General features: G+C 33.9%; 1 protein-coding gene across 3 annotated transcripts in view; it reads right to left on the reverse strand.

Moving 5' to 3' along the window:
- The window catches only part of LOC149786535 (mitogen-activated protein kinase kinase kinase 15-like), a 192,614-nt gene that overhangs the window by 155,404 nt on the left and 23,836 nt on the right, over positions 1-13,374 (reverse strand). For all 3 annotated transcript variants that reach the window (XM_089977042.1, XM_089977041.1, XM_089977040.1), the window contains exons 6-7: positions 11,542-11,634; positions 7,625-7,731 (exon numbers count right to left, since the gene is read on the reverse strand). In XM_089977042.1, coding sequence (XP_089833168.1) covers positions 7,625-7,731; positions 11,542-11,634 — 200 coding nt within the window. The remainder of the gene's footprint in view (positions 1-7,624; positions 7,732-11,541; positions 11,635-13,374) is intronic.

Here is a 13,374-nt window from a genome sequence, read left to right on the forward strand (position 1 = left end):
GCTGATAAAATAGTGCAACAAGTAAGATTTTAGTTTTTTGGTGGTTTGTTTTACATTTGTGGTAGAAGAGTGTTCCAATCTGATGACAGGGGTTACTACAGAAAATGTGAGTGTTCTGAAGGATTTAATTCTGAGTGAAAAGAAGAGGAATTTTACTTACCACCCATATACAAATGTCAGTCTATGTAAATATATTAATAACTAGCAAGAGGCAGAAAATCCGATGGAAGATAGATTATGAGATAATGCCTCATCTGCTACCAGAAATGTAAAAAAAAGCTGATATCTCACAACATACAGTACTCATGCAGATGTCAACATAAGTGGATTATGATATAATAATACACTGTTAAGATGGTTTGTCAACATGGATAAAGAATTTGTCTAGGTAACAAATGATAAATTTCAGTGCATTTTGTATCAAGTTTTGCGACTTTCTTTCATGGAGCCGCTGAATTTCTCCACTCCAAACCAATGGTAATAATTACAAGTTTAAACAGTCAACAATGTCACCAATAAAAGACAAAAATCATTAGATGGTTTATTTTGCTGCCAATAAAGAAAATAAAACACAATTTGCGACATTAGAGAAGCCCTTTGCGATCGCTGATTAAACATTTTACATGTTATTTGTTTTGTAATTTTAAAAATTAAAGAAATATATTCATTTAAAATTTCCCCATGTTAGTACTTTTCAGACAATATATGTAACAGACAAAGATAAATAATTATCTCTTGTGATCTACAAAGAGCGTGCAGAAATCTCTAAATGAACCGTCTGGAATCAAACAAAATAATCCATGAAATTACTGGAAGACATAATTTTTACTGATACCTTCAGAAAATCCATATATTGGCAATGCCCAATCAGTCAAAAAAAATCAACACAGCGAGGAACTGAAGAATGCCTTTGGCAAAATAAATTTGTGAAATTTTGAATGAACTTCAGCTTCATTTATTTATTCATGTAATTTTTCATCAAATTACAACTCTCCCAGCTGAAATATGTCTCTTTCCATTTACAATCATTATCTCCCTCTTATTGGAAACAATTTGATTTCACCGTTTCTGAAATTAAGAGCCTCTGAACGATGCATATGATGCAAATCATATATTCATTCAAATGAAAAGAGAACATTTCTATTTGTAATTTTTCTTTCTTATTTCCTCATCTTATTCCAGATGACCTGAAACATAATATTCTTTTTATAGATGGTTAACATATACATATAAAATCTCAGAAGCCATGCAACGATCGTCTTGTATTATTCTTATGCGATTTCTTCCTAATAATGACAATAACATTTTTACATTATTTTCATATTTGTAAGAAATATTTTCTTTTCGTGTACAATACATGCACATGAAATTTCATGAATCACACCATGACAGTGTTATTTCCGAATTTGTCTTATAACAGAGCATGCTATACAGAGTCACAATGTGTGTATATACATATATACACCTCTCCCTCGATAACTTGTGAAAAACAGGGTCCACAAACATAGACCACACCATAAGCAAGGTACAAGTTACAGAGGGACCTAAAACAATCGGGGGAAAATGGGGGGGGGGGGAGAAGCGTTAGGGAACCAGGTTGTTTAGTGACTGAATCCTCATTTTAAAAGCATGTTGACAATAATATTTAATAATGAGCTTTTCTAATGAAGTTGTTCGTTATTCTGTTTAAATAACTTTTTTTCTTCAAAATTTTCAACTTAAGATCGTTCCAACTGGTTTCAACAACTATCATGTGTACACAAAAAAATATGTGTATTACAACACTGCTTTCTGTTTTCTTGATGAGATTGGTTCCTGTAGTGGTGTTTAATATTATCCTGCCAAATCGGGAGTACACAGAGCAAGGAACTAGACTAACTGTTGATACACTGCCAAACAAGGTTCCTTTTTTTTTAAAAAACATGCGAGATTTATTTCTTGAGACAATAATCTAAGTCAAAACTAAATTTCTGTATTGCTCAATTAGTACAATATTGATGTCGTGATTTCATTGGAAGTAATAATGAAACTTCTTATCATCCTTGAGGATATCTCTAAGTGCCAGCTCAAGAATTCTCTGAAACTCGCTTGCCCACAATGGTCCGTATCCGTGAAATCAAGCTCTTTACTTTACGAAGTATTTATTTCGCTTGGCTGCATTGTTATCTTTGATCACATTTATGAAAGAGTCGGTTAATTTAAGGTAGTATTTGTTACACACACAATAACATTTATAAGTGTTCAATTGATCAAATGAAGTGAGTTCACCCGACATATGACCGGGGCCACTAGATTTTAAGTTGGTTGGATTTTTGTCCCATTTAACTTTTGTTTTAATTCGACCTCCTTTATTTGATTCGAAAGACATAATTAACATGATAATACAAAAGAGGCCAGATTTTAATTCAGTGCAGCAAATACAACAAATACTTCCAGAAGTCAGTTACCAAAACACATTCAACACTTACATTAGTTTCTCAGAGAAATGCTCATGGACATAGCTGTTACGGTAAGTTGACGCATTTTACATTTAATTTCAAGAGGACCCATTCCATTTATGATGATTACACTTGAAAGGAACTAAAAGATAGAACTAGGACACAAATTTCAATTGATAATTTTTTAAATTTAATTTGCATTAAAGTACTGCCTCCACTTTGCGTAAGTGACATTTTCATTGATCAAAATTTCATTACATATCATTATGTGTACCAGGAATGTCATTTGGAAAAAAATATAAAAAATTGTATGACCTTTTTTAAAATATGATATTTCGTAGTGTTGATTAAAATTTGCAGGTCCTATCTACCGTGCTTGACGATAAAACAAGTGGTTTCATGAAAGTTTCTGTTACCAATTTTGATCACGATTTTCTTGAAATTCAACATATATGGATCAATTTTTGGTGTATTTTCTGGTTAAAAAATGGTATCCATGCCTGACCCCGCTTTATAAATGGGTTCGTGAGTTATCAGGGCACAAGTTATCGAGGGAGTGGTGTGTATATATATATATATATATATATATATATATATATATATATATATATATATATATATATATATATAAAAGCTTCTTGAAATCAACAAATTTCTATTTTCATGCCCTTTGAACACAAGTTTAAGATTTTAGTATAGCTGTCACATAATGTCCAACTTTTCATGTTACTCAATGCATTGCTATCTTAAATTCTTCTATTCCTCTTTAAGCAATGCTTACATAGGAAACTCCTTATTAATGGGATATACCATTCAATGTTACAGATTTTCTTTGGTCCACATGGTGGACATTGTTAGTTTCTGCTTCCATATTTGTGTTATGTGACTTTGCAATGACTCATCCTGGTAACAGTTGGTAGCACTGCTATTGGTCACTATTCAGGAGATATGTAGGTGCTGACTTAGGTGACACTGTACAATTATTTATGCCAGTAACATCTAGTCAATGATCAAGAGATATGGAGGTTGTGTGTTCGACTGGTCACTGATCAAGAGATATGGAGGTATTGGCAGAACTATTAGCTGCCAAGTGCTGAATCATTCTGTGACATAAATTGCTGTTAACAAACGTTTTGAGCCAATTTGACAAATTCTCTAGGGCTACTTATCACAGAGCCAAGAGTCTGCCAGATTTGTATATGAATCTATTTTTTTGTGTTAGAGTTTGTCTGTTCATGTGTCTGTGTATATGTATCCATCTTTGGCACAGAAGATGCTTCTCTAAGAAAAAGGATTGTATTGATTCTGTCCAGTCATGATGCCTTCTATCTTTTCAGAGTCTGAACGTCTATTTGCCTGCACACACACAAATATATACAAAATTGAGTACAATATGAGATAAAACCTCTAACTTGTAAGATAATATTCTTTCTCATTACTCTTTATAAAATTCACTTTATGTTATCACACATCCTCCTGTAAATATCCAGAGATTGCAATTTCTTCTCTGCATGGTGTATATTTTATATATATATATATATATATATATATATATATATATATATATATATATATATATATATATATATATATATATATATAAGGGATTCTTAAATTTTCCCCAAGTGCAACCAGATATTTTGATGCAATTTATAGGCACACATGACTCTTGACTCTCTACTGTTAGGAATACAAAAATATTTCAACCCCTCCAAAGTGTGCACAAGGAAGTAACAGCAAACTATAAGTTTATCCCTATGATTTTGCTTCAGTTTTCCCACACAGTGTGCTCTTTTTTTTAACAAAACATTTTTACTGTGCTCCTATCACTGATCATAACAATACCACATTTGTACTATGGTAAATCTATTTACTTCCATTGCATCAGTTTGGCAAATGCCTTCTCGTTGTTTTGTTGATGAATGTGTCAAGTTTGCTTCCACTTCCTGACTGCCAGCATGAAATCAAAGTCTTTAATGTCAACAACTTACTGCACTGCAGCTTTAATTTTGATTAAATTATGGTATGAAAATTGTTGCCCGCATTACAAGTCTGGCATTGAGGTTACCTGTGAAATTACCATCAAACAAATCACATTTGGATCCTGTGAACTGTTCTCTCTTGGTTTATCATAATGAGCAATCATACTGCTTTTGTGATCTTTATCAATCTGGCATGTCACTAACATTTTCAGGATAAATATTACACTCAAACACTGTGAATGCATTAAAACTCTTATTGTGTACATTTGCATGAATAATCCATACACACTGTGCTGCTTTAGCTTGCACATCATTGTCATGTGACAAACTCTTATTGTGTACATTTACATGAATAATCCATACACACTGTGCTGTTTTAGCTTGCACATCATTGTCATGTGACAAACTCTTATTGTGTACATTTACATGAATAATCCATACACACTGTGCTGTTTTAGCTTGCACATCATTGTCATGTGACAAACTCTTATTGTGTACATTTACATGAATAATCCATACACACTGTGCTGCTTTAGCTTGCACATCATTGTCATGTGACAAACTCTTATTGTGTACATTTATATGAATAATCCATACACACTGTGCTGTTTTAGCTTGCACATCATTGTCATGTGACAAACTCTTATTGTGTACATTTACATGAATAATCCATACACACTATGCTGTTTTAGCTTGCACATCATTGTCATGTGACAAACTCTTATTGTGTACATTTATATGAATAATCCATACACACTGTGCTGTTTTAGCTTGCACATCATTGTCATGTGACAAACTCTTATTGTGTACATTTACATGAATAATCCATACACACTGTGCTGTTTTAGCTTGCACATCATTGTCATGTGACAAACTCTTATTGTGTACATTTACATGAATAATCCATACACACTGTGCTGTTTTAGCTTGCACATCATTGTCATGTGACAAACTCTTATTGTGTACATTTACATGAATAAGTCACACACACTGTGCTGTTTTAGCTTGCACATCACTGTCATGTGACAAACTCTTATTGTGTACATTTACATGAATAATCCATACACACTGTGCTGTTTTAGCTTGCACATCATTGTCATGTGACAAACTCTTATTGTGTACATTTACATGAATAATCCATACACACTGTGCTGTTTTAGCTTGCACATCATTGTCATGTGACAAACTCTTATTGTGTACATTTACATGAATAAGTCACACACACTGTGCTGCTTTAGCTTGCACATCATTGTCATGTGACAAACTCTTATTGTGTACATTTACATGAATAATCCATACACACTGTGCTGTTTTAGCTTGCACATCATTGTCATGTGACAAACTCTTATTGTGTACATTTACATGAATAATCCATACACACTGTCCTGTTTTAGCTTGCACATCACTGTCATGTGACAAACTCTTATTGTGTACATTTACATGAATAATCCATACACACTGTGCTGTTTTAGCTTGCACATCATTGTCATGTGACAAACTCTTATTGTGTACATTTACATGAATAATCCATACACACTATGCTGTTTTAGCTTGCACATCATTGTCATGTGACAAACTCTTATTGTGTACATTTATATGAATAATCCATACACACTGTGCTGTTTTAGCTTGCACATCATTGTCATGTGACAAACTCTTATTGTGTACATTTACATGAATAATCCATACACACTGTGCTGTTTTAGCTTGCACATCATTGTCATGTGACAAACTCTTATTGTGTACATTTACATGAATAATCCATACACACTGTGCTGTTTTAGCTTGCACATCATTGTCATGTGACAAACTCTTATTGTGTACATTTACATGAATAAGTCACACACACTGTGCTGTTTTAGCTTGCACATCACTGTCATGTGACAAACTCTTATTGTGTACATTTACATGAATAATCCATACACACTGTGCTGTTTTAGCTTGCACATCATTGTCATGTGACAAACTCTTATTGTGTACATTTACATGAATAATCCATACACACTGTGCTGTTTTAGCTTGCACATCATTGTCATGTGACAAACTCTTATTGTGTACATTTACATGAATAAGTCACACACACTGTGCTGCTTTAGCTTGCACATCATTGTCATGTGACAAACTCTTATTGTGTACATTTACATGAATAATCCATACACACTGTGCTGTTTTAGCTTGCACATCATTGTCATGTGACAAACTCTTATTGTGTACATTTACATGAATAATCCATACACACTGTCCTGTTTTAGCTTGCACATCACTGTCATGTGACAAACTCTTATTGTGTACATTTACATGAATAATCCATACACACTGTGCTGTTTTAGCTTGCACATCATTGTCATGTGACAAACTCTTATTGTGTACATTTACAAGAATAAGTCACACACACTGTGCTGCTTTAGCTTGCACATCATTGTCATGTGACAAACTCTTATTGTGTACATTTACATGAATAAGTCATACACACTGTGCTGCTTTAGCTTGCACATCACTGTCACGTGACAAACTCTTATTGTGTACATTTACATGAATAATCCATACACACTGTGCTGCTTTAGCTTGCACATCATTGTCATGTGACAAACTCTTATTGTGTACATTTACATGAATAATCCATACACACTGTGCTGCTTTAGCTTGCATGTCATTGTCACATGACAAACTCTTCAGCTGTATCCCTTTGACACAACTGCTTCACATGTGGCTGCAAGACTTGCATTGCTGAGGGGCCCATAATGGAGTGCAACTAAGGCAGTCAGCTTTCAGTGATGTCAAAAATTAACTGGGGACCCTGGTAGCCAGGTGGTGTACAGTGCTGGCCTTTATAGATCATTCACATCTCACCTTTGTCCTTGCAAGATCAACTTTAAGTCTCTGCTTTGACAAAGACACAATCATAGTCACAAGCAGTGTGGCTAGTTAAAAATGACTGTGCACTGTTCAGTTTATTGCATTTATATTTATCAAACTCCTGAGACATGCAATCCTATGCTGGCTCTAGTGCACTTAATTTTTTTTATTTGCCATATGATTTGTATTGGTTATATATATATATATATATATATATATATATATATATATATATATATATATATATATATATATATATATATGGATAGAGATAGAGACAGTGTGTGTATCTGTTAAGGGCAAATGCATATATATAAGTGGAAAGAGATACAGACAGTGTGTGTGTACCTGTTAAGGGCAAATGCATATAGGTTCTGTACAGCCATTGTGTTTGCAATCTTGTTATTTGGAATATGCTCCAAATCCTCAACCAGATGCACCATGGAGTTGTAATCCTGCAACAGAGAAACGCTTTACATGTAATTGTAGATAATGTAAATACAGTTAACTTTAGCAGCCACTATTGGGTCAACAAGGGCAGTACATAGGACAAAATTTACAGGATATCTTTCTTGATTTCTACTAAATATTTACCCTATATATAAAGGACATATGCAAATAATAGACATTCTATTATCCATTGAATGTCCTTCAGAGGCAGGTTTCAAGGTATAAATTATATACCATCTCCAATTCTATAAGACAATTTGGTCCTGCTTGGCATGAAGGTGGCAGTGTGGTTCTGTTATTAATATGATGGGCCAGTAACCAAAATGGTGTGGTTTGGAATCTTACATTCAGATCAACATAGGCTGAGGTTGGCCACCAGCATGTCTTTTTTGGGCAAGGCACTTTACAGCAACTGCCTCAGTTCTAAATAATCAAATCGTGTTTCACCCCCAAAAAATCACTCAATACCCAAGACAGGTAACATAATCAGAAATGTTGTGCTTGTAGTCCTTACCAAAATCTGAAGCAGTAATTTCTTTATGCCACTTTACATTTCCAATAAGGACCAGTTTTTGCATACCATCTGAATTGACAGTTAACTAAAGCCACTTAAAGGTGCAATTTCATTTGCTTTTGGATCTGTTGCTGGTTTTGAAAACTTCTCATGGCATTTCCCATTCAAATATTGCAATATCTGACATTTTCCTGAAGACTAACACTAAGATTCGATATCTAAAATAACCTTGGAAATCTTCCCTTCTCTTCTTACACCAATCCTTGCCCATACCAATAAACAGTCTGAGCAGCTAATAATTGCACATAACAGGGTCTAAAGTTCTGTGTAAGGAACATCAGAATCAACTTGCCATAAAGAAATGGTGCATGTCTAGAATCAATTCACTATTATAGAAATATAAAAGCTGACGATATTAATGACTAAAATTCAATCACGTGAAAAATTGTTTTTTGAAGTTTTCCTTAACTATAAGACTTACTGGAGGAAGGATTGTCAACAATATAGAACCAGCAGAATTTTAAATATTTTTTTAGTTTTTAACACTGCTAGGACCCTGAATAAGGTAAAGTTTGATGTCACACAGAAACAAGGCAGGATCTTTCTCAATCCAAAATGAAAATGTTTTTCTTGGATTCAAACGTCTGCATAAATGAGAGATCTTTAACAAATAGTCACTCCAAATGTTATGTATATTTAATTTAATTTCATTTTTTTTTATTTCACTACATGTTATTGTAATGTAACATGGTTTGCTAGACTTGACCTTGTCCAAAACTGAGTTCATTTCTGCTTGACCTGATTGATTTGTCTTAAAAAAATTTTTCCCATTTACGTAAGCAACTAATAATAGCTTCATTATTCTCCATGTATATGATCTTATTATCAGGAGTATTATTCTGGCAAACAAAGGAGGAGTAAATATGCTGATCAGTGTCACGGTTTTGGAGATTCCCAAGTGTAGGCTATTGTATTGTAAATAAACAAGGCTCACTAGATCATTCTAGATGGCTATTTTCCATTAGGTAATGGTTGTTTTAAGAAAATGCTAATTGTGACCTTGAGGTCAAGCAGAGATCTATATTATTTTATGACTGAGGATTTTACCAGTTGTGCTTTAACATCTAGCATATTAAGTTGTATTATGTTGTGACCAGTTTGGGCTAAATTTTATTTTCTTCAAATTACTGAATTCAAGTGATTATTTTCTCTGGAAATACAAAAGTGCCCTGACAAAATTCTTGGATAAAGACATTCATTGGCATTAAAATGAATTCAAACCTAGACTATTTCTGCGATTCAACAAGAGACTGCTGGCACATCAGCACTTTGCAGACCATAACCAGGGATCGTCCTGGGCTTCGCCAATGTCGCAAATTGCGATTTTTTTCTTCTTATTGGCGACAAAAATATGCCATCTGGCAATTTTTTTGGCGACATACTTTTTGGTTATTTAATTTGTACATACAATCATGGATTTGGACTGGATAAATTAAAAGGCAGAACGAAAGGAAGCCACAAACTTGACTAAGCAATGCATTGGAATCAATCTGTTACACAAATGATCCTTTGCTCTTATTGACAACCCCATCTTTACAGTGCACTGTTACATCATAATCTGCTTATGCTGACATCTGGGCTGAGTACTGTATGCTGTGATATAGTCAATCATGCTACCGCACTATACCTACAACTGACCGACTTCTGAAGACGCGAATAGAACAGATACAATTAATTGTATGGTTAATCCTTCTGTTTTTTTTTTTATACATATACCAATACAATAGTTTTGCTGAACCTTCATAGAAAACTGATAACCTTTGAAGTACCGACTACTGTGTATAAATACAAAGCAAATGGAAAAAATCTCAATCACAATTACATCTGTCACCCGTACAGCATTTTACTCATTGATCTTTTCCTTTTGCCATCAGTCCCGTGTTACGGCTGCAGAGACTTAAACTCCGCAACAAGAAATAGCACAAAAAAAAAACAGTTTTGCATAATTAATAATTATTTATTTCTCAAAATACAGGAGTGAAAGAATCCCTAAATTGGGTGTGAATTTATGCTTATATATACGGTCCAATATTGCCAGGTGTTGACTCGTGTCAGTTTCATTCGTGGGAATGGAGATCCTATTTTTCTTGTCGAGAAAATTTATACAGCATTCTGTGATCATTCTTGGGATTTAGGAAGCAATTCGCTACAAGCTTTGTGAAGCTAGCCATAAGGGGGGGGGGGGGCTGCTGAGAGACTACTGGTGTCACCTGTCAGCACTGAGGACTGTGAACATGGATTCAGTAAGATGAACCTCATAAAAACTGACATCAGAAATAAGCCCTGCATCTCATCTCTCAAGAATTTAATGAGAATCAGCATGTACAGATGTGAAAAATTAGACTTTGAAACTGCATTCAACAAGTGGGCAGCCCTAAAATCGCGACGGATCTTCATGTAACACTTTGTAACATTTTGTTAATGCTTGTTGTAATTAAAGTATTAACTAATCCATCTTTTGTAATTTTCATTGCCTGTTACATTAATAGACTAAATTAACACTTGGAAAACTGTACACTACTTTTTTTGGCGACACTTTTTGAAAATTGGTGACAAAATATTGAGGTTGGCGATTTTTTTGGCGACAGCTTTTTAAAAGCCAGGACCATCCCTGATAACAGACACATCATCGCCTCCAATTCTGGATTTCTTCGGGACTTGAACTGAGCTTTATTCAGGACTTTTTATTACAAGGACTTATGTCTTTAATTCTTGGATTTAATTCACAATACCATGAGTTCTTGTTTCTCATTTTTCACTTTATATTCCAGGGAAATAAATTATTTGTTAAATTTTACAAAGCTTGTTGTCTTCACACTGTTCTGTTACTTATTTTAAGAGCATGGACTCGTAACACAACAAAATCGTTCAGAAGATACAGAGGTTAATCAGCTGGACTTCCTAAACTTAGATTTGTTGAAACATTGAACATCCAGGTAAATACTAACAAAAAGCAAACTGTAGGTCCTAATGAAGGTCCTGTAAGTATGGACAAATGGGGAATATGTTTCAACAATTTACTGCATTTTCTTTAAACTGATTTGTGGTCATGGATACCAATTTTTGTTGCTTGTTTGTTTTTAATTATATTTCTGTTGGTCTTTAATTCACAGATTAAAATCTTATTATTGGCAAAATTCATGATCTGCTACAACACAAACAGACAAAGATTTATATCCAATATAAAATACTGAATTCATAGTATTTTAGGAAATATTAAATAACATCTGTTTCACCTTACCTGTATCTCTCTGTATGAAATAAGAAGGTTGACCACAACATCTACTGACAGTAATTGTGGATCATCCAGTCTCCTCTTCATTCCTTCTAATACCTTTAATAATGACACAAACAGTCATGTTAATCCAACTTTAATTTAGCCATATCTTTAATAAAGACCATACAAATACTGTCTTGTTAATCCAACTTTAATTTATCTCAACCTTCAATAATGACATAAACATACAGTTTTGTCAGTACAACTACATCCATACCTTCAATAATGACACAAGCATACAGTTTTGTTAATCCATCTTTAATTTATCCAACCAAAGTTCCAATAGACCACAAGATGCATCACTGATCCTAACTTACACCATATATACTTACTTAAAAGTCCAAATGCAAATAATATACACCCTGATTTGTCATTGAAAATTGCACCACTGTACCCAACAGTACACATTTAAAAAACTCACTTAAAAGTCCAACTGCAATAACACTGACCCTGATGTGCCATTATATAACACACTAGTAGATCAGGGTTTATGATGTTTGTTCTACTGATTACTCCTAAAAAACTGCACAGACCCAGATCAGCTGGTGCATTATGTGGCAGCAGGTCTGGATCTATGCAGTTTGTACCTGGACCAGACTTATAAGCAAGTGCATGCAGTATTACTGTCAATAACTTTTATACTGATTGTATTACAAAATCTTAAAGCTTACCAATCTGCAATTTTATCATTGCTGCTCCTGCCACCTGAAGAAAGTTGCTTAGTCATAGACTGATAAGAGTTCACACCATACTTAAATTTTGATTTATTAAATTACATTGCAAACTTGATCATTCATTCATGGACCTCATAAATGCATTAGCACTGATCCTAAAAATGTGTACATGTACAAGAATTGTTGGGAGTCGGGGCTGGACAAATTTCAAAATGGTTTACTGGACACATTTGTATGAAAATACAGAATAATTTGGATTTTTCCTTTGTACTGTTTAGAAAATTCTTGGCAAACATTTTCAACTTGTTCTTGGGTATCAAATAATGGATCTTTACTTCCCTGAGGATAAAATGCATCTTCTTTTCACCAAAAAACCCACCGCTTTAATGTCAGGGTCAAGCTGGACTAAAAATTTAGGATAATGCGACTTCTCCCTCCCTGTTCAAACAGGGTGAAGTGACGGGGAAACAGTGAAGTTAGCAAATGCAGCAATCCAAGTTTGTAATATAGCAAACAAGGTCTTCAGCCTCTGAGAAGTTAAATATTATTAAATAAACAACATACTCATCATACTTTATGAAAGCATTATTTCCCTTGAATCGAAGTAAAATTGGGCATAACTTCATTAATAGCACTCTATGGTTACCTCAGAAATATATAATGCTAATGATAATTGGTGACTAATAATCATCACATGGAAGCAAGCTCATCAAAGTTTTCAGGTGAATTATTGGATACATTCATTAATCTATTTATAGCTTTTAGTCTCAAAACATCTTAAAGATATAGTATTTGGTTTGGGGTCTGATAATGACTCAGATTGCAAACACTTTCAAAGTTGCACATTTGTATGGTTTTGAGTTAAACTGTAGCTCAGAAAGATGGCAAAACAATGCAGACAGGCCTCAAAAGACTCCAAGTCTGGGAAAAATAACGAGATATGCACTTCAATCCCTCTAAATATTTGGTCTAATATATTACTCATTCTGTGGACAGTTATTCAAGTTAGTTTCATGTGCCAAATATCTATGTGACCTTATCCAGCACTCTTTTGTGAAACTAACCGACAGACCATATTATAAATAAAGCAAGTAGAACTCAAGGCTTTATTAAAATAAATATA

Source organism: Sinohyriopsis cumingii, chromosome 12, assembly GCF_028554795.1.
Source record: "Sinohyriopsis cumingii isolate HCF-2022 chromosome 12, ASM2855479v2, whole genome shotgun sequence".
NCBI lineage: Eukaryota > Metazoa > Mollusca > Bivalvia > Unionida > Unionidae > Sinohyriopsis > Sinohyriopsis cumingii.